At 38.4% G+C, this 23,599-nt stretch overlaps 1 protein-coding gene across 7 annotated transcripts in view; it reads left to right on the top strand.

The window, feature by feature from the left end:
- The window catches only part of M1AP (meiosis 1 associated protein), a 95,265-nt gene that overhangs the window by 33,443 nt on the left and 38,223 nt on the right, over nucleotides 1–23,599 (top strand). For all 7 annotated transcript variants that reach the window (XM_060117834.1, XM_060117836.1, XM_060117835.1 and 4 more), the window contains exons 3-4: nucleotides 5,824–6,009; nucleotides 6,945–7,113. In XM_060117834.1, the coding sequence (XP_059973817.1) occupies nucleotides 5,824–6,009; nucleotides 6,945–7,113 (355 nt within the window). The remainder of the gene's footprint in view (nucleotides 1–5,823; nucleotides 6,010–6,944; nucleotides 7,114–23,599) is intronic.

The following is a 23,599-nucleotide window of genomic DNA, read 5'->3' as shown; positions in this document are numbered from 1 at the left end:
AGACCCAAGGAAGAAAGCATTTTAAACCACCAAGTTCTCCAAAGCCTTAGGAATTGGTAAAATCAAGTACTTCTGGAGGTAAGAATGAAGGTAGGGATAAAAGTAGAAAGATGTTGAACATCTGTTTAAAAAGCAGTTTGACATTTAGATGTTCTCTTCTACTCCAAAAGCAACAAACTTATTCGTCACCTTAGATGGGGCATCGCAACATGCCCCATACCAATGGACCCCTAGGAATTTCACTGAGGTAGAAGGCCCCTGAATTTTAGTCGAATTTATTTCCTACCCTCTGGCATACAAATGTCTTACCAATAAGTTAGAGTAAGTGCTACTTCTTGCTCACTAGGTCCACTCAGCATAATGTCATTAATGTAATGGGCCAGTGTGATAGCTTGTGGAAGGGAATGGCAGTCAAAAATCCCTGTGAACTAAATTATGACATAGGGCTGGAGAATTGATATACCCCTTAGGTAGGACAGTGAAGGTGTATTGCTGGCCTTGTCAGCTGAAAGCAAAGTGCTTCTGTGGGACCTTATAGACAGGAGTGGAGAGAAGGCATTTGCCAGATCAATAGCTGCATACCAGGTACCAGGAGATGTGTTAATTTGCTCAAGCAATGAAACCACATCTAGTACAGCAACTGCTGTTGGAGTCACCACCTGGTTAAGTTTATGATAATCCACTATCATTCTCCAAGACTCGTCTGTCTTCTGTACAGGCCATATTGGCAAGTTGAATGGAGATATGCTAGAAATCACCATGCCGGCATCTTTCAAGTCCTTGATGGTGGCACTAATTTCTGCAATTCCTCCAGAAATTCAGTATTACTTTTATTATTTTCCTAAGTAGAGGCAGTTCTAGAGGCTTCCACTTGGCCTTTCCCACCATAATTGCCCTCACTCCACAGGTCAGGGAACTAATGAGGGGATTCTGCCAGATGTTAGGTATGTCTATTCCAATTATGCTTTCTAAAACTGAGGAAGTAGCCACAGGTTGCATTTGGGGACCCACTGGACCTGATATAAAATTTCGTTGACCACCTGACCTCCACAAGACCCTACTCTGACTAGTGGGCAACAATGATGTTTGGGATCTCCTAGAATTAGTGTCAGTTCATAGCCAGTGTCCAGTAGACCCTGAAATGTCTGATTATCCCCTTTACTTCAGTGTACAGTTACCCCGGTAATGTTCAAATCTTTCTGGTCCTTTTTTGATAGTTTTTTAATTCTTTGTTCATGGTGTTGAATCCCTCTTTTATTTCTTTAAACATCTTAAAGGTACTTAAATATATTTGATAATTCTAATATCTGAAATTGTTGGTATTCTAATTCTCCTGCTGTTTCTGCAGACTCTCTCTCATGATGTTTGTTTCCTCACTGATTTTGTAATTTTGGATTATGAGCTTACCTTAAGCTAATCTTAATGTGTGAGAATTCTGTGAGGCCTGAGTTTAGGGTGTATACCTCTAGAAAGGATTTATGTTTGCTTGAGTCAGGTGCCCTGAGGTGCTATCAACCCAGGACCACTTTAAGTTATGTTTTAAACTTAGGGTTTCCTAGACCCTGCAGATAAAGACAAATCCCAAACCCACATGAGGGGAGATATGTGGTTTCTAGGTCCCAGCAGTGATTTCTTTCTCATTTCTACTCAGAGCTCACATAAGTCAACAAGTTTCATTGTCACCTCCCTTGACCAGCGAGTAGATTCTTTCTAGCCCACCTTTTCACTGAGAAAATAACCTTTTGAATGATCTTAACTTTGAGCCAGGATGGCAGTTCCAACTCTTCTCCTTATGAGGGCCTAAGCCCTTGTCTCCTTCTCCTTTACAACACAAAGCCCTAGGTTCCCAAGATCAAGAAGTAAAGCCAAGGCTTTTATACCTATCTCACACTGTAGTTTCCTGTTGTCCCCACTTTGGTACCAGGGGATTTCCCTTAATTTCTTATGAATTCAACTATGCATATAAAAGATATTTGTGTTTTATCTAGTATGTATACTGTTAGGTGGTGGAAGAGTGTGTTTCAGATATCTAGTTTATTTATTTGTAGGTGCTTTTTACATATTAGGAATATTAATGCCATGCTAATCATATACATTGCAAATATTAACCCAGTTTGTTTTTTGTCTTTAACTTTATTCACATTCTCCTTTACTTAACAGAAAATTTTAATTTTTATGTGGTCAGATCTCTTCATTTTTCCCTTTATGGTTTCCTACCTTTGTTGTCATGTTTCCAAAGGCCTTCCCTACCAGAAGATAGTGTCCTTTTTTTCCTACTAGTTTCCTAGTTTATTTTTTCAATAAATTGTCTCATTACTGAATAATTTTAGATTCATCAAAAAGTTGCAAAGGCAGTACAGAGAATGCCTATATTTTCTAACTTATATTTTTCTTCCCCCTGAAATTTATTATATGTGCATCCATTTACCATTTATTCAAAAATAATTTGTTTAATAAAACTGTGTTCCAGGTACTGTTCTAGGCCCTCCAGACCTGGCAATGAAGAGATAGATCAGATTCCTCCTTTAGTATATTATTATATTGAGCTTATATTCTAGTGAGATAGACAGACAATAACTTGTCAACATACTTTGGAAAATGTCATTCTAGTGTGACTCTTATCCCTTTCTATTCTGAGGCTATTTATCTCACTTGTTTGTAAAGTTAGTAGAAAGTGGGAATTATGTCTTTTTTTAGGTACCTAGTACATCATAAGCACATAATAATAAATGTTTTTTTAAATGGATGACTGAATGGACCTATGTCATTTACATAGATACTATTTTTTTTCCACATATTTTTGTCAGTTGTAGAATAGGGCCATTAAGCCAATACAAACCCCTTCTGTTTAATCAGCAATGTTTTAAGTGCTTTTAGGGTTTGATAGTGATAAAAAATAATAACCACAGCTAACACTGAGTACATACTGTGTGACGTGAACTAAGTCATTTAATAGTTAGTCTGTAAGATAAGTATTTCCATTGTCCCCAATTTCTAATTGAATACATTTTAGCTTAAGGACTCATAGTCAATAAGAGGAAGAGATAGGTTTGGAACTCAAGTCTATTTGGATCTAAAACCTGAACCAAGACTAGGACTTCTTTAACTAAAGTGCCCACTACTCTTCAACAAACATCCTCTACTCTTGTCAGGCACATTTCCTCTTCCTCTCTGACACATTATATTCACTTTCAACCTCCATAGATGCTTGTATTGAACTTTCAGCCTCTCTACCAATCCCCCAACACACACACATAAACACTTAAAATATTGTATTCTTTTTACAAATCTCACCCTTTCAATTCTCAGCCCAATCTCACCCCCTTTCCAACAACACTTACCTTTCTTTTTCTAAATCTCTAAAGTATCAATAGTCTATAACAGTCTCTTTCAACTGGGATACACATACCACTAGGGCTATAAGACTTCCCAGAGTACACAGGAATACATAATTTTAAAGAATTGATATATAGATCCTCAATTTCCACTAGTATTCTTTTCTAAAATTTCTCTGACTAATTATGCCTATGATGAGGGTGTCAGGCTACTTCGTCATTCCCACCATCCCTTTCACAATTACCCTTCTTCCACTTCACAAAGAAAATCCAAAATAAAAAGGAAGAGGTGAGAGGTACAAATCTTTCACCCACTGTGAATTTTACTGTGATGAATTGCCATGTGGTTTTAAAACTTGCAGGGGCACCAAACAAGGAATAATTCAAAATATTGGCATCAATGTAAAAAAGTAAATGACTTATGATTGGGTTAAAAATCTTTTGCAACCAGGTGATTTCCAATTTTAACAAAATTTAAGGAAGACTAAATTGAGGGACTTCCCTGGCAGTCCAGTGGTTAAGACTTCACCTTCCAATGCAGGGGGTGCAGGTTCAATCCCTGGTCGGGGAACTAAGATCCCACATGCCTCCTGGCCAAAAAGCAAAACAAAAAAAACAGAACCAATATTGTAACATTCAATGAAGACTTTAAAAAATGGTCCACATCAAAAAAAATCTTAAAAAAAAAGACTAAACTGAGTAGCAGCTGATAGATCATTAAAATAATTTTTATTAGTATTTATATCCCTATATAATTTTTGGCATATAGCTCAGAATGAATTTGACAATTTGATTGACATCTATGTTTATCAGGACGATGGTTCTCAACACTAGAAATGTCCTAGAAAATAGGAATAGGATTAATACTGAATGTTGGTGCCATTCAATCAGTAATTTATTTATTCACACATACCTTAACTAATTGAAAAAAGAACACAACATGCTCATGCCATTAAGAGATGCATTTGTAATTAAAGTTTATGCTTAATGCCAATAATTATCAAAATAGGTAATATATATGTTGTTTGATCAATTGTATATGAACAATAATTTTAATAATAGCTCAATCTAGATTATTAATTAGAGCCTATAGTCATAGGAAATTTTAAAATCTCACAACATGTAAATATTTTTGACACAGAGAAGTATGATAAGGTGATCAATAAAAAGCTGCCAATCAAAAAATTCTATTACATTATGATAAAACTCTATGAGAAAGTGAAATGGAAATATGAATTCAAGGAGAAAAATGAATAGTATTAATTTCCATCTGTTAAAAAGAAAGAAGAGCTCGCTCATGTACTTTTTAAATTGAATAATGCAAGTATCAAACCCCTATTATATTTAGATTCTATTGGATTATGTTTTAAAGAGTAGTGGTATAGTTTTATTTTGAAATATTGATATTTAAATATGCTGGAAGTTATATCCTTAACAACTACGTACTTACTTAAAATCTAGATGTCAACTTAAAAATGTATAAAGGAGTATATCATTTTTCATATTCTTTTAGGGAGTACATGAAAAGAAATGCTCAAAGGCTACTAGTCTGTACTTGAGTAGGTTTCTTATCTTCCTATCTAGATTACAAGTTCTCTTTGTGTAAGAGTTATATACTATTTCTTGTGTTTTTCCCAGAGATTCAGGGAGAGGAGCATGTAAGCAAAGTAACATGCTCATGAATTTTATGTGCATTTTGCAAATATTGCTCAATTCTGCTCTTAGATCAGGAGAGTTTCCTTACCCCAAATATAATTCCTCCTCACCCCACCCCCACCTGGTATGGATGCTTGGAATTCCTTCAAATAGTGTCACAAATTTTAATTCCACATTTATTCAAAATGCATATATTCTTAGGAGACGTAACATCCATCTAGAGTAAGATTAGATTAGATTACTTCCTGAGAACAAGTTTTTGTGAAGGAAAGTGAGGAGAGCCAGGAGATTTACGTGTTGACTCCTTGACCTGACTGCAGACTAAGCCAAGCATCTCTGCTTAAAGTGATCCTGAGGGGCAGATTAGGTAGGACCTTATCAGTTCTAAAATGATCAAAATCCTCATTTCTGATAAAACATCACTCTTGAATAGAGAAGCTCGCTGTGCCTAGACTGACTGAGAAATGAAGATAATGTCTAACAGTGATGCTGCTAGGCCTCCAATTTGCAGACCACCCCAAAGTAAAACTAAGCAGTCACAACTGAACCTTCCTTTGGGTGAGTGAATGAGTTAAAACACGTTCTTTCCTGTTTCTAGTAATTCCACATAATCAAAGTCCTTTGGCTGCAAATTTTCCTTCCTCTGGTCTAGGGAAGATGTTAGTGCAGTGCCTAGAACATAATAGGCATTCCATAGATCTTGGTCAAATAAACAGATTTTCAGGAAGGGAAAAGTACTCCTGAGGAGTAATTGATAATGAGATTAGACTGCCAGTTAATCTGAAACCTAAGCCACTGAAGATTTTCATCTTTGATTCATTTTTCTCTGCAGCAAGTGAAAGGGAACTTTGGTAGGCTGCAGGCCTGCATCTCAGAACTCCGCATATTGCAAAGAGAAGGTTGTTTCAGACCACAAGCCACTTCCCTGCAGCTGGCAATAAAGGATGGGCTCCAGCAGTTCAAACAGTACAGTGGACACATGACCACAAGTGCAGCTCTGGCCTACACTTCCCTGGAGGTAAAAGCTGGCTTAGGACACTAAGTCATCTTCCCATTTCAGTCCATCTAGATCCTTCATTGTTTGTCATCCTTCTGTTGTTCTCTGTTTCATTCACATTGAAAGTCATGACTAGGTACTCCATTGGGTACATGAGTGACTGTGAGTTAAAACACATTCAGTCTCTAGTAACATCAGGCATCAGACAAATGAGTTTAAAAATAATTATGCTTTCATCTGCATGCTTATTCATCAATTAAAAATGTCTAAGTACAAAAGAGAATTGCATGTATTTAATACTTGCCTTCCAGAGTTTCAAGTTCAACCCAGATTCAGATTGAGCAAGGAGAGAAATCTACATGGAAGTACCACTGTGAGAAAAGAGCATATAAGCTCTCCGATCTTTAGTACACATTTAATGAGTGGAATTTAAGGATTCTATTTCCTTTGTATCCTCAAGAAATCAAAGCACTTTGAGCACGAGGGATACTGCCAATGATTCAAGCAATCTTAAAAACTGAAACACAGTGGGAGACTTCCCTGGCAGTCCAGTGGTTGAGACTCCGTGCTCCCAATGCAGGGTGTGCGGGTTCAATCCCTTATTGGGGAACCCTAGTTGGGGAATTAAGATCCCACATGCTGCACGCAGTATGACCAAAAGAAAAACAAAAACTAAAACTAAAACATAGGGATGGCTTCTCATTGGTCACTTTCTGGGGTAGGTTCAGCCTATTTGGAAGGGTCCTGTGATGATCTGTCCCACCAGACCTCTCCCACCAGAATCTGTCAAATGAAATTTGATTTACAAATTACATATAAATCTTTTTCTTTGCCCTAAAGACAATAGCCACGACCACAGATTTCTGTGGTGTTTAATCCTTCAGATCTAACCTGTTACATTCTAACCTCTGTACCTCAGGGAAGGTAGACACGTTGATTCTTCTATTTATTTCCAGATTACTGTTCTGACTTCACAGCCTGGAAAAGAGGTGGTCAAACAATTGGAGGAAGGATTGAAAGATACAGACATAGTCAGGGTCAGGAGGCTTCAGGTGGTTGAGATCACAAAGGGAGTCCTAGAATGTACGGACTCAGCATCCCCTGTTGAAGAGGCCAGCAACGACGGTAAGAATTAAAAGAAAAGGTTAAAAGAATGGTAAGATTTTAATAAGTAGTATTTTACAGATCAGGAAGATTATTTTCCATGGTCTTTTTTTTAAAAAAAGATTTTTTTGATGTGGACCATTTTTAAGGTCTTTATTGAATTTGTTACAATATTGCTTCTGTTTTATGTTTCGGTTTTATGGCTGCGAGGCATGTGGAATCTTAGCTCCCTGACCAGGGATCGAACCACCTGCTTTGCAAAGGGAAGTCCTAACCACTGGACCACCAGGGAAGCCTCTTCCATGGTCTTTTTATGTTCTTAAATGAAATGAAGCCAACAGATTTCACTGTGGTTCAGACAGGTGTTTCTAGGTGTTAGAGTTTAATTTTTTAATCATATTTTTAATTTTAGAAACAATATATGTTAATGTAAAACCTGAAATATAGGTATAAAAAGTAAAAATTCCTTCCTCCCCAAGAGATTGGGGTATCCCTCTTAATGCTCCATTAGATAGATAGATAGATAGATAGATAATACGAAGAAATATTTTATATTTCAATAGGATCATGACATACATAATATTCTGTAATCCTCTTCGCATGTTGTACAGCTATCTATGTTAGTATCTATAGACATGCCTCATTTTTTACTGGATACATGATTTTTTTTACTTTGTGGTTGGACCATAGTTTGTTTAATTGCTTATTAATAAATAATTTGGTTTATTACATTTTGCTATTATAACCAATGCTGTATGAAGAGACTTATATGCACGCCTGGCTTCATTGGCCTATGACCAGTGTGGTCACACAAGGCCCTGCGTTCATAAAGCCCCTATGCTTAGGATTTAATGCTTTTGGGTTGCAGTCTTGAAATTCTTAATCAGTGTTTTGTAAGTGAAGTTTGATGGAACAATGGAACATGTGCCAGGGGATTATAGTCTCGGTTCATATGTGCCCTGCCTACCTCCCACCTCCCCAGGATGGGTTTTGAGTCACTAGCTTCCCAGCCCTGATGTCCCCAGCCCGCCTGCCCCAACCCAGTGACTACTGGCACTCAGATCCCTGCTAATAAATCCCACATAAGTCGCCAGTAATTGTACACTTCCTAGAAGAGAAAATATTCAAACTGAGTCTTAAAGGACAAATAGGAATTAACCAAGCAGAGGAAGAGGAAAGGGGGACTCAAAAAGGAGACCCAGGAACATGAGAAAGCAAGATAAAGCAACTTTCAGAGATGAGCCCATGGTTCCTTATGTCAGGAGCCTCTCAGGCAGACAGGAGTAAGGCTCTAAAGGCAGGCAAGGGTTAGATCAAGAAAGGCCATATATGCCCTAAACCCATTCTAAGACATTTGGATTTCATGCTAAAGCAATGGAAATTTATGAGAAGATTTTTGTCAGGAGATCAAGTAGATACTTTCAGATTACAGCATTTAAAAGGTTTTTAACTGGTTTTAATTTATCCAACACTCAAGTTACAGTTCACCCTCTGTCAGTTCTTTCCGGTTATATTGGTCTTCTCCAAGGTTATACACACCTGGAGGTGTCCACTGTTCTGATACCATACCATTGATCTCTTCCTGGTTCCACATAAATAACCTCACTCTTCCCTTCACGCCCTAATTAGGTTAGGGGGTTGGTAACTAAAGATGTGTTTCCCATCAAATTCTGACACATGTGGATCCTTCCAGCATCATGGACCACTGACATTGCTCTGGTTGGGGCGGGAGGATGACTAGCCTTGCTGTGTGGTGTATGAGCTCTCAGCCATACACACCCTCTGCTTTTCTCAAGCCAGCCTCCTCACTGACTGTCCTCCTATCTCCATCCCTCCACTTGTAGTCATCTTTTCCTCTGAATTCCTCCCCTTATCCTCTTCCAACCGAATCCCCCCCATCCTTTAAGGCCTAATTCAGGCTCATGACTACTGAATTCATTTTCACTCCTTAGAACAACCACATAGCCTGTGGTCTACACAACACAATTTAGCATTTAATTATATACCACATAGAATTGTTTACCATTGCTTTATTTATTTTTAACGTCTTTATTGGAGTATAATTGCTTTACAACGGTGTGTTAGTTTCTGCTGTATAACAAAGTGAATCAGCTATATGTATACATCTATGTATACATATATACATACACTCGGAGTTGTAAGCAATGTTGAATCTTTAATAAAATGTTTTTCTTTAATTTAGAAAAGCTTATTTAGTTATGTTAAGGCTTATAAGAATGGTCTTAGATTGTATTCTCCATCCTGTAACCCCATAGGAATTGTTTTAAAATTTACGCAAGTAAATGCTTGCTTTAAAGAACCATTTCTTACCCTTGCAAGTGTGGAAATAAGTCATCTGTATACACTTGAAAAGAAATTTAGCTGAAATATCCTGCCTAGCTGTCTCTGTGGTAGCTTTTGTCCAGTTATCTTTTAATTTTTTATTACAAGTAAACATTCCCTATACAGAAGTATAATATAAACAGTTCAAAATGACCCAAAATTCTACCCTCCAGAGATAATTGCTATCAGCAGTGTAGGACACATTCTACTGGATTGCTTTCCTTACACATATAGGGACATGAACATACATGTAATGTTATTAGGGGTTTTGATATCATCCACTTTTACAAAAATGGAAATATATAATACCCACTGATCTGCATTTTTTTATTTAGCTATTTATCCAATAATTTTTTCATATTGGCATATAAAGATCTAACCCATTCCTTTTAGTAGCTGTGAGGTATTCTAGTGTATAAATTCATCACCATTTATTTAACCATCCAACTGAATTTTTATTTGAACTCTGTGACCTTGAACAAGTTACTTAAACTCTTCATCCCACAATTTTCTCATTTGTAAAATAAGGCTAATAATAGTAGCTATCCTATAGGGTTTTTGCAAGGATTAAATATAACTTGCATGTAAAGTACTTAAAACAGTACCTGGCACATGTGAGCAATGCATAAATGTTTTCTGTTGATATTAATAGTAGTAGTAAGAGTTTGTGAGAGGTGGTGTCCTTGCACAAATTTTTTTTTTTTTTTTGCATTACGCGGGCCTCTCACTACTGTGGCCTCTCCCGTTGCGGAGCACAGGCTTAACAGCCATGGCTCACGGGCCAAGCCGCTCCGTGGCCTGTGGGTTCTTCCCGGACCGGGGCACGAACCCGTGTCCCCTGCATCGGCAGGTGGACTCTCAACCACTGCGCCACCAGAGAAGCCCTCACACAAACTTTTTACTGAGAAAATTTATATATGCCTTTTTATTGAGAAAATTTCAGGCTCTAATTTTTTTTTTTGAAAAGAAGATGTGACTATAGAATAATTTTTAATTCAAAATCATTCACAATTCCACTACCCTGTTACACTGATTTTGTTTTTGCACATTACCTCTCAATTGTCCACAATCATTTTTAGGTTTCAGAGTTATAATTTATGTATGTAATTTTTTTGTAATTACTATGTTGTACACCTGAAACTAATATAACATTGTAAATCAACTATACTTCAATAAAAAAGAAAGAAATGTATAAATATAATTTACCACATCAACAGATAAAGGTAAAAATTATATCTTAATAGATACAGAAAAACATATGATAAAATTAACATCCATTCATTATTTAAGAAAAAAATCTTGGTAAACTAGGGATAGAAAATAACTTCTGTAACTTGACAAAATGTTTCTATCAAAAATCTACAATACGGTTCTTACTGGTGAAAGATTACCTTCAGGCCTTTACATGCAGCACCATATGAGCAAGTGAAACTAGACTAAGCACAAAGGAAAAAAAAAAAAAAGGAGAGTGGCCAAGATGGCAGAGTAGAAAGACCCTGAGCTCACCTCCTCTTGCAAGCACACCAGAATCACAACTATCTGTAGAATAGCCATCAATGAAAAAGACCAGAACCTACCAGAAAAGATTTTCTACAACTAAAGACATAAAGAAGGGACCACAACAAGATTGGTAGGAGGGGCAGACTCACAATATAATCAAGTCCCACACGCCCTGGGTGGGCAACCCTCAAAACAGAGAATAATTATATTGTAGAGGTTCTCCCACAGGAGTGAGAGTTCTGAGTCCCATATCGGGCTCCCCAGCCCAGGGTCCTGCACCAGAAAGATGAGCCCCAGAGCATTTGGCTTTGCAGGCTTAATTTCAGGAATCCCAAAGGTCTGGGGGAAATAGAGACTTCATTCTTAAAGGACACACACAAAATCTCACACACACTGGGACCCAGGGCAAAGGCAGTAATTTGATAGAAGCCTGGGCCAGACCTAGCTGCTTGTCTTGGAGAGTCTCCCAGAGAGATGGGGGGCAGCTGCAGCTCACCCTGGGGACATAGGCACTGGCAGCAGCCATATTTGGGAGCTTTCTATCATATGGACACTGGTGCAGGCAGGCACCATCATGGTATCTTCCCTCTAGCTCATTAGCACCAAGACCTGGCCCCACCCAACAACCTGTAGGCACCAATGCTGGGACACCTCAGACCAAACAACTAACTGAGCAGAGACATAGCCCCACCCATCAGCAGACAGGCTGCCTAAAGACTACCTGAGCCCACAGCCACCTCCAGATATGCCTTTAGACACAACCCTGCCCACCAGAAGGCCAAGACCCAGCTCCTGCCCTGCCCTCTGGGAAGCTTGCAGTAACCTCTAGACCAGCCTCACCCACCAGGGGCCAGACACTAAATGCAAGAAAACCACAATCCTGCAGCCTGCAGACCCAGCCCACTGACAACAGGCCAGACCCTACCCTAGGATCAGCTGGGCCCCAGCCCTGCCTACTAGCAGGCCAACACAAGCTTTGTGACACCCCAGACCCCATACCCAACTGTGACAGGAATCGCCCTCTGCCCCCCGCCCCCCAGCAATCTGATACCAGCTCTGGGATCCCTGGGCCTTACAGCTAGACTCCAGGACCCGGATCTGCCTGCCAATAGACTTGCACTAGCCCCAGGACCTGGCTTCACCCACCAGTGGGCAGGCAACAGACCTAGAGTCTTCTGGACCCTGACTCTGTCCACCAGTGAGCCAGCACTAGCCCCGAGGCCACGTGAGGTTCTATAATTAGCCACCCTGTGACCAGGACCCACTAACCAGCAGCTAGTAGCATCCACACAAGGCAGGGCCTGGCAACCAACCTGGCTAGGGGCCAACAAAGCCTACCAGACTGCCCACATAACCCACCACAACAGAAGCACCCACACGGCCCTCGTGGGGGGAACCTCTAGAGCATATAACTTGGGTGACAAGAGGAATGTGTGCTGAGGGGATGCATAGGACATCTCCTACAGAAGGCCACTTCTCCAAGGTCAAGAAAAGTAACCTAACATATACATAGAAATACAAATAGCAACTTAGACAAAATGAGGCAACAGAGGAACATGTTCCAGACAAAGGGACAAGATAAAACCCCAGAAGAACTAAGTGAAGTGAAGATAGGCAATCTACCCAAGAGAGTTCAGAGTAATGATTGTAAAGATCAGAGAAGAATGGATGTACAAGTGAGAAGTTAGAAGTTTTTAACAAAGAGTTAGAAAATATAAAGAACAACCAAACAGAGATGAAGAATACAATAACTGAAATGAAAAATACACTAGAAGGAATCAACAGTAAACTAAATGCTACAGAGGAACGAACCAGTGATCTGGAAGACAGGGTAGTGGAAATCACTGCCGCTGAACAGAAAAAAGAAAAAAATGAAAAGAAATGAGGACAGTTTGAGAGACCTCTGGGACAAAATCAAGTGCACTAATATTCCCATTATAGGGGTCCCAGAAGGAGAAGAGAGAGAAAGGGGTGGAGAACATATTTGAAAACATAATAGCTGAAAACTTCCCTAACCTGGGAAAGGAACAGTCACCCAAGTCCAGGAAGTGCAGAGAGTCCCATACAGGATTAACCCAAAGAGGAACACACCAAGACACATTGTAATTAAAATGACAAAAATTAAAGATAAAGAGAGAATATTAAAAAGCAGCAAGGGAAAGGCAACAAATACCATACAAGGAAACTCCCATAAGGCTATCAGCTGATTTTTCAGCAGAAACTCTTCAGGTCAGAAGGGAGTGGCACAATATATTTAAAGTGGTGAAAGGGAATAACCTATAACCAAGAATACCCAGAAAGATTGCCTTCAAAAATCAAGAATAATACATGGATGCCCCATCTCCACTTTGATTCAACATAGTTGTCCTAGCCTAGTAAGATAAGAAAAATACTAAACGGTATGAAGATTGAAAAGAAAGAAACAAAACTGTTTTTATTTGAAACATATTTAATTGACTACATTAATAACCAAATTAGTAAGAGTTTAACAAGTTGGCTGAATATAAGATAAACATACAAAAGTCAATAGCATTTCCTCGAAATTGAGTTATCTGTAGTGAGGTGGATGGACCTAGAGTCTGTCACACAGAGTGAAGTAAGTCATAAAGAGAAAAACAAACACTGTATGCTAATGCATATATATGGAATCTAGAAAACAAACAAAAAAAATGGTTCTGAAGAACCTAAGGGCAGGACAGGAATAAAGACACAGATGTAGAGAATGGACTTGAGGATGTGGGGAGGGGGAAGAGTAAGCTGGGACGAAGTGAGAGAGTGGCATGGACATATATACACTACCAAACGTAAAACAGATAGCTAGTGGGAAGCAACCACATAGCACAGGGAGATCAGCTCCATGCTTTGTGACCACCTTGAGGGGTGGGATGGGGAGTGTGGGAGGGAGGCACAAGAGGGAGGGGATATATGTATACGTATAACTGATTCACTTTGTTATACAGCAGAAACTAACACAACATTGTAAAGCAATTATACTCCAATAAATATGTTTTTTAAAAAGTCAGTAGCATTTCTATAATTAGAAACAAACTCTTAGAAACTTCAATTTTTAAAGAAATACCTTTTACAATAATAAAAAAGTAAAGTATTTAGAAATAAATTTTAACAAAAGATGCATAGAATAGTTATTGGGAATAGTTTAAAGCTTTACTGATGCACCTTAAAGAAGATATAATTAAGTGGAGCATGTTAATGGATAGAAACATTCAATATCATAAGGATTCAGTTCTCCCCAAATTGATCTATCAATGTAATTCCAATCAAAATGCTATCAGTTTTTTAATGAACCTGACAAGCTGATCCTAATACATATATTAGATGCTAAGATATATATTAAGGCTAAAGGTTTGCCTTGCCTGATATTAAGATGATGAAAGGGCTATTATAATTAAGACAGTGTTGTATTGGCACAGGGAAAGGCAAATTGTCCAGTCTAGAACAGATGAGAGAGCCCAGAAACAGACAGCCACATTATATGAAAACTTGATATGTGGCTGAGTTGACATGGCAAAGCAATAGGAAAGGATGGATCTAGTCATTAAATCATACTGGAACTATCAGTATTCCGTATGGGAAAAATGAAATTTGATCCCTTCTGCATGCCATTTACAATACTATATTTTAAATGTATTAAAGATTTAGATATGAAAGTTAAAACTTTAAAACTTTTGCAGGAAAATATAGAAGAAAATTTTATCACCAAAGGTAAGAAGGAGGAGGAATAAAGTTTGCTAACCATAAAGTAAAAGATTGATAAGTATGGTTACTTCAAAATTAAGAATGTCTGTCCATCAGAGACACCATGAAGAAAGTGATGACAAATCATAACTATATTTACAACTTATATGACCAATAATGAGTTGGTATCCAGAATAAGGAATGCCTGAAACTCAATATTTTTAAAAAAGACAATCTAATTTTTAAATAAAAACTCTGAACAGGTATTTCACAAAAGAGGAAATCTCAAAATAAACATAAGAAAAATTCTCACCCTCATTAGTAATCAGGGAAACACAAAACAATGATATCCCATTTTATGCCCACTAGTTTGCAAAAAATTAAGAAGTCTCACCATAGTGTTGGCAATAGCAGAGCATGGAAACTCTTATAGACTGACAGAAAGAATGTAATTTGGTTCACAACTTGTCATTTTGTTGTAAAGTAACAGTCACAATACCCTACAACCTAGCAGTTCCATTCCTAGGAGAATGTCTCTAGAAAAACTTTTACAAATGTGCACTTGGAGACATGTACAAGAATGTGAATGTTGACATTATTTAAAAGGCCAGAAATTAGACTACTCAAATGTCCATTGAATGAGGCATGAATAAGTATTACAAGGTTTATTCACAAAGTGGAAATGAGTGAACCATAGCTACCTACAACAATGTAGATAAATCTTTTCAATATTGAGAAAAAAAGCAGATAACCAAGGATATAGACAATAAGATATCTCTTTATAAGTTGAATAAAGGCTTCATGAGTGTTCATTTTGCTGTTATGCTTCATAGCTTAAATATATGTTGCATGTGTTCATTTGCATATAAAAAATTTATAATGGCTTTCCAAAGAATGACTAAGTAATACATATGACAAAACTAAAACGGCCACTGTGATCAATGCATTTTGGCATCCAGAGGGCATCTGTCCAGGTTGACAGCAGTCTGTACTCATTGGGTATGTAAGTCTTTCAACCATTTACAAATCATCTTAATGATGCTGTCAACCAGCCTCCATTTCTCAGCCTTGGTACACAAGGATATCAGGTTCCCTTTCTAAGTGCTCACAAACCATCTGTTTAATATTTCCTCCTAGTCTTTGCTAGGGATTGATGTCAAGCTCTTTTGGAAAGGTATTTTATCCATATGTGTTCTCAGGAAACACCAAATGTTAACAACCCAAACATAGAAGATAAAGATTCATTGCTTCCTAAAGGGTTTCAGAAAAAAAAATTTTTTTTTCTACGATTCATGCTTCAGTACAGTTGTCAGGCTCCACTTATTGATTTTTTCTCCTTTCAGTGTCTTCAAAAATAGACCAGAAAATGCAGCTATTCATTGAGTTTGTCTTTGAAAACTACATTAAAGTCATTTCCTTGTGGCTTTAAGACTAAATTAGAACCACTGTTTTATTTACTACCTAAATACTTTTAACACAGAGAGACATTTATTAACAGAAACCATGGTCTCAGAAAAATGGCAAAAATTGAATTGAAGAATTTTTTTAGAGTTCCATAGAAAATCTAAAGTTATTTGAATATTAGGTCTTTTAAATTTTTTCCTCACCTCTTTTGAGGAATAATTTGCATACTGTAAGTTGCATCCAAAGTATACAATTCAATGAGTTTTGACAGTTGTATATGCCCGTCACCACAATCAAGATACAGAACACTTCCATCAATCCCAAAAGATTCCTCTTGCCCCTTTACACTCAATCCCTCTCTCCATCCTTGGCATACACCACTGATCTGTTTTTTGTCTGTAGATTAGTTTGTATTTTATATAAATGGGATCATATAAATGGTATATACTTCTTTTGCGTCTGGCTTTTTTCATTTAGATTTTGAGATTCATCCATGTTGTTTATATCAACAAATAGTTGTTAGCTTCTTTTTATTTCTGAGTAGTAGTATATTGTATGACTATGCCACATATTGTTTAACCATTCTGCTGTTAATGGATGTTTCCGTTGTGTCTAGTTTTTGACTGTAGTGTCTAAAGTTCCTACAAATATCTGTACACAAATCTCTGTATGGACATATGTTTTTATTTTTCATGGGTCTTACTGTGTTTATGGTTAATCTTCTTCCATCCACTTATTTTCAACGCATTTGTGTCTTTATACTTAAAGTGTATCTCTTATAGACAGCATAAAATTGGGTCTTGCTTTTTATCCATTATGCTATTCTCTGCTTTTTTTTGGAGTATATACTCCATTAACATTTACCATAAGTATTGATGTGGTTGGATTTAGGTCAGTCATTTTATTTTTTGTTCATCCTCTCTGATTTTTCTTCATCTTTTCCCCGCTTTCCTGCTTTCTTTGGATTATTAAACATTTTCAGAATTCTATTTTATCTATTGTCGTTAGCTAATTTTCTTGCATTACTTTTAGTGGTTTCTATAGGGATTACATTATGCATTCTTAACTTTTCAAAGTCTACTTAGAGTCAATATAGTAATCTTCACATAAAATGTAGAAACCTCAAGATTACAGTACTTCACATAAAATATAGAAACCTTGTAGGGATTAAAATATATTTTTAAACTTGTTTATAGCCTACTTAGAATTAACATAGTACCATGTCATGGAAAATATACAAACTTTGCAACTATGTAGGTCCATTTATCCCCTACACACACAGAGACACACACACACACACACACACACATTGTCTTTCTGTTGTAGTTGTTGTGTGTATTACATCCACATTATAAACTTCACAAGGCAATATTATAAATTTTTGCTTTAAACAATCATGTGTATTTTAAAGAAACTAAGAGAAAAATAGTTTTTATATTTACTCTTTCCAGTGTTCTTCATTCATTCCTAAAGATCCAGCTTTCCCTTGGGTATCATTTCCTTCAGCTCAAAGAACTTTAGTATTTCTTGTAGTTTGGTCCTGGTAACGACAAATTCTCTTAGCTGTTATTTTCTGAAAATGTATATTTCACTTTCATTCTTGAAGGAGGTTTTTCTTATATATAGACTTATGGGTTGACAGGATTCTCTTCTTTCAGCACATTAAAGATGTTGCTCCACTGTCTTCTGGCCTTCCATGGTTGCTCAATAAAAGTCACAGTCCTTAAATCACTTTCCCCTTTATGTAAAGGATCGTTTTTCTGGCTGCTTTCAAGAATTTTCTCTTTATGTTTGTTTTTAAGCAGGTTTACAATGCTGTGACTAGGCACAGATTTCTTGTTTGGGTTCACTGAGCTTCTTTAATCTGTAAATTTATATCCTTAACCCAATTTGGGAAATTTGCTGCCATTATTTCTTCAGATTTTTTTCTGTCTCATTCCCTCTCTTCACTCCTCTGGGACTCAAATTACCACATGTTAAACCTTTTAAAATTATTCCACAGTTCCCCAAGGCTCTGTGGTATTCTGCTTGTTTGTTTTGTCCAAACTTTTTCTCTTCTTCAGATCAGATGATCTCTATTGACCTACCTTTAAATTCACTGACTCTCATCTCTCATCTCCAGTCTGCTGTTAAGCTCAAGTGCTGAATTTTTTGTTCCGGTGTTGTACTTTTCAGTTCTAAAATTTCCATTTGGTACTTTTTAATATTTTCTATTTCTCTGTTGATACTTCCTATCTTTTCATTCATTATGAACATATTTTCCATTCCTTATGACCATAATTTTAATTATGCTGCTTTAAAGTCCTTGTCTGTTAACTATAACATCTTTGTCATCTTGGGGTTTGCATCTGTGGACTGTATTTTTCCTCTGAAATTGGGCCATATTTTCTGACTCTGTATGCCAAAAACATTTGGATTGTATTTTCTGAATATTATGTTGTATAGACTCTGGAATCTATTGTATTACTCTGAAAAGTATTTGTTTTAGCAGACAATTAACTTTGTTAGACTCAAACTGCAACATTTCATGGCCTGTAGTAGGCCCCTCACTCAAATCTCAGTTCCATTCTTTAAGCCTAAACTATGAACTGCTTTCAGTTTGTCCCACCTAGATTCAGCTAGTTGCCTGGACTGAGTTTAAATACATAATTTAAGGCTCTCTGGCTCTGGCTTTCTCCTTCCTTGGATTTATTCCTCGCTCTCCAGGGGCTCTGGTTGTCCCAGGCTGCTTCCCCTGGTAATGCCAGTGAAAGACAGAGGGCTTTCTGTTGAAGCTTTTGTTGTCCCCACACTGCTGTGATCGAGGCTACCCTCAGGGCAAAGGTGCAAAAAATGGGGAACTCATTCCCTGCTGGTCACTTACTCCAAGTTTCAACTCCTCTCACAAACCTATCTTTGTTCAGTCTCAAGAGCCCTCGGGTAATTATTTTGTTTTGCTTTGTTTTTTAATACTATCCAGAGTTTGTCTGTTATTTACAGGAAGATCAGTTTGTTAGGTACTGGAGCCTAACCAGATTGGAAGGCCCTATTCACTCTTGATAAGTTTGGTTCTTTCTTTTTACCTCTTCTTCCATCTTCTGTTCAGGTTAATAAGGTCAAGTTTTTCATCATTTCTCTCTGTGTCTTTAGGAGATTATGACTTAAAAGAAGTTCTTCTGATTAAATCCCAACTCTTAATTTCTCCTCTTCTTTCCCCCTCATCTCCTGACACTCAGAAACAAACACACCCCTGCTTTACTTGGCAGATGACTTATATTGCTCCCCACCCAACCTTAGGACAATCTGGCTGCTTCTCTATCTGAAATCATGCCTATCATATACCTAGCACTAGAGCACTAGTTAGCACAGTACAAATATTGATTGTGGCCAAAAACAGACACAAGTACATATATAAATTTAGTGTAGAATGAAGATGACGAATCACTAGAGCAAAGATGATTCAAAAATGGTCTGGGTCGGGCTTCCCTGGTGGCGCAGTGGTTGAGAGTCTGCTTGCCAGTGCAGGGGGCACGGGTTCGAGCCCTGGTCTGGGAGGATCCCACATGCCGCGGAGCAACTGGCCCCGTGAGCCACAATTACTGAGCCTGCGCGTCTGGAGCCTGTGCTCCGCAACAGGAGAGGCCACGATAGTGAGAGGCACCGCGATGAAGAGTGGCCCCCGCTTGCCACAACTAGAGAAAGCCCTCGCCCAGAAACGAAGACCCAACACAGCCATAAATAAATAAATTAATTAATTAAAGAAAAAATGGTCTGGGTCAAGTGGTTAGCCATCTAGAAAATATTCTAAATGAATCAGGGATATAAATGTAGAGAATGATATTTTTAAAGTAGTTAAAGAAAACCTTGGTGAATTTTTTTATAATCTCAGCATAGAGAACGGTTTTCTACCTATGACTCAAAATCCAGGTGCAATAATTTATTTAACTACAAAAAATTCATTATGTAAAAATAAAAATCTTAGGCATGGCAAAGATCACCATAAACAAAGTCAAAAGACAACTGAAAAACTAGGAGAAAGTGTTTGCAATTTATATCTCAGGGGGAAAAAAGACAAATATCTCTAATATATAAAGAATACTTAAAAATCAAGGGGAGAGGGCTTCCCTGGTGGCACAGTGGTTGAGAGTCCGCCTGCCGATGCGGGGGACACGGGTTCGAGCCCAGGTCCAGGAAGATCCCACATGCCGCAGAGCGGCTGGGCCCGTGAGCCATGGCCACTGAGCCTGCACATCTGGAGCCTGTGCTCCACAATGGGAGAGGCCACAACAGTGAGAGGGCCGCGTACCGCAAAAAAAAAAAAAAAAAAAAAAAAAATCAAGGGGAGAGACGGGAGGAATCCCCAAGCAAACTGGTAGGACGTGAGGGAACTGAAGGGGGAGGATAAGTGGAGGCCGGACAGGATCGGCACCCCTGAGGTCAGGGAGATCAGGAGAGGCAGGCGGGAGGGGCCCTCCGGAGGGAGCAGGAGAAGAGCTGAAGGCGTTTGCCCCGCCCACTTGGGCCCGGGCAGCCTGCTGAGCTCCCAGGCCAGTCCCCTGCCCTCCAAGGCTCCCCCCTCCCGCCAGCCACATTGGTCCTGGGGGCATAGGAAGGAGGCCCAGGGGAGAACAGGAGAGGCAGGTGGGAGGAGCAGGAGAGGAAAGGAGGACATTTGCCCTGCCCACTCGAGCCCACGAAGCCTGCTGGGCTCCCAGGTGAGGTCCCCTGCCCTCTGAGACCAGGTGTCCCAGGGGGGCATGCCCGGGGCCCTTCCGTTCAGTTGAGCCTAAGCCCCACCCCCACAGCCCCCAGGGCCTTTTCCAGCCCTGAGGGTCCTAAGCATAGGCCCTGGCTGCTGCCCAAACTTCGCCCTTGCTTAGGCCCCGCCCTCCACAGCCAAGGCCTTTCCCCCCACTTTTTTTTTTCTTTTCCCTCCTCCTCTTTTTTACTATTGCAGCACTGTTGTACCGTCCAGTTGTTGTTTTCATCTATATTTTTATTTTTATATTATTACTAACATCTGTTAGTTTCCCAGTCTAATTTTATTTTTTACTTTGTTATTGTTCTTTTTTTTTCTTTTTGCCGCCCCACGTGGCTTATGGGATCTTGGTTCACAAGCCAGGGGTCAGGCTGAAGCTCCTGCAGTGGGAGCTCCAAGTCCAAACCACTGGACTAACAGAGAACCTCAGACCCCACAGAATATTCATCAGAGTGAGATCTCATGGAGGTCCTCATCTCACCAGCCTACAAACTCCAGTTTTGGAAGTCTCAGGCCAAACAACCAGTAAGACAGGAACACAATCCCACTCATAAAAAAAAAAAAAAAATGAGACAGCAAAAAAATATGTCACAGATGAAGGAGCAAGGTAAAAACCTACAAGACTAAATAAATGAAGAGAAAATAGGCAATCTACCTGAAAAAGAATTCAGAGTAATGATAGTAAAGATGATCCAAAATCTTGGTAATAGAATGGAGGCATGGATTGAGAAAATACAAGAAATGTTTAACAAAGATCTGGAAGAACTAGAGAACAAACAAACAGAGATGAATAACACAATAACTGAAATGAAAAATACACTAGAAGGAATCAATAACAGAATAACTGAGGCAGAAGAATGAATAAGTGAGCTGGAAAACAAAATGGTTGAAATAACTGGCTAAGAGCAGAATAAAGAAAAAAGAATGAAAAGAATTAAAGACAATCTCAGAGACCTCTGGGACAACACTAAGTGCACCAACATTCGAATTACAGGGGTCCCAGAAGAAGAAGAGAAAAAAAAAAGGTCTGAGAAAATATTTGAAGAGATTATAGTCAAAAATTTCCCAAACATGGGAAAGGAAATAGTCACCCAAGTCCAAGAAGCACAGAGAGTCCCATACGGGATACACCCTAGGAAAAACACAACAAGACACATATTAATCAAACTAACAAAAATTAAATTCAAAGAAAAAATATTAAAAGCAGCAAAGGAAAAACAAACAGTAACATACAAAGGAATCCACAAAGGTTATCAGCTGATTTCTCAGCAGAAACTCTGTAAGCCAGAAGAGAGTGGCAGGATATACTTAAAGTGATGAAAGAGAAAAACCTACAACCAAGATTACTCTATCCAGCAAGGATCTCATTCAGATCTGACGGAGAAATCAAAAGCTTTTCAGAAAAGCAAAAGCTAAGAGAATTCAGCACCGCCAAAGCAGCTTTACAACAAATGCTAATGGAACTTCTCTAGGTGGGAAACACAAGAGAAGGAAAAGACCCACAAAAACAAACCCAAAACAATTAAGAAAATGGTAGTAGGAACATACATATTGATAATAACCTTGAATTTAAATGGATTAAATGTCCCAACCAGAAGACACAGACTGGCTGAATGGGTCCAAAAATAAGACCCATATATATGTGGTCTATAGGAGACCCACTTCAGACCTAGGGACACATACAGACTGAAAGTCAAGGGATGGAAAAAGATATTCCATGCAAATGGAAATCAAAAGAAAGCTAGAGTAGCAATACTCGTATCCGATAAAATAGACTTTAAAATAAAGACTGTTAAAAGAGATAAGGAGGGACACTACATAATGATCAAGGGATCAATCCAAGAAGAAGATATAACATTGTAAATGTTTATGCACCCAACATAGGAGCACCTCAATATGTAAGGCAAATGCTAACAACCATGAATGGAGAAATTGACAGTAACACAATAATAGTAGGGGACTTTAACACCCCACTTACACGAATGGACAGATCACCCAAACAGAAATTAAATAAGGAAACACAAGCCTTAAATGACACAATAGACCAGATAGATTTAATTGATATTTATAGAACATTCCACCTGAATGTGGCAGAATACACTTTCTTCTCAAGTGCACACGTAACATTCTCCAGGATAGATCACATCTTGGGTCACAAATAAGCCTTGGAAAATTTTTTAAAATTGAAATCGGGGCTTCCCTGGTGGCATAGTTGTTGAGAGTCCGCCTGCCGATGCAGGGGACAGGGGTTCATTCCCTGGTCCGGGAAGATCCCACATGCCGCGGAGCAGCTGGGCCCGTGAGCCATGGCCATTGAGCCTGCACGTCTGGAGCCTGTGCTCCGCAATGGGAGAGGCCACAACAGTGAGAGGCCCACATTCCGCAAAAAAAAAAAAAAAAAAAAAAAAAAAATTGAAATCATATCAAGCATATTTTCTGACCACAATGCTATAAGATTGGAAATCAATTACAGGAAAAAAAACTGTAAAAACCACAAATACTTGGAAGCTAAACAGTGAACTACTAAATAACAAAGAGATCACTGAAGAAATCAAAGAGGAAATAAAAAAATACATAGAAACAAATGACAATGAAAACACGATGACCCAAAACCTATGGGACACAGCAAAAGCAGTTCTAAGAGGGAATTTTATAGCAATTCAATCTCACCCCAAGAAAAATCTCAAACAATCTGACCCTACACTCAAAACAAATAGAGAAAGAAGAACAAAGAAAACCCAAAGTCGGTAGAAGGAAAGAAATCATAAAGATCAGAGCAGAAATAAATGAAATAGAAATGAAGAAAACAATAGCAAAGATCAATAA

The sequence above is a fragment of the Mesoplodon densirostris genome, chromosome 14 (assembly GCF_025265405.1).
Source record: "Mesoplodon densirostris isolate mMesDen1 chromosome 14, mMesDen1 primary haplotype, whole genome shotgun sequence".
In the NCBI taxonomy this organism is placed as follows: domain Eukaryota; kingdom Metazoa; phylum Chordata; class Mammalia; order Artiodactyla; family Ziphiidae; genus Mesoplodon; species Mesoplodon densirostris.
The sequence above is the reverse complement of the archived record's forward strand: the minus strand, read 5'-3'. Positions and strand labels throughout refer to the sequence as shown.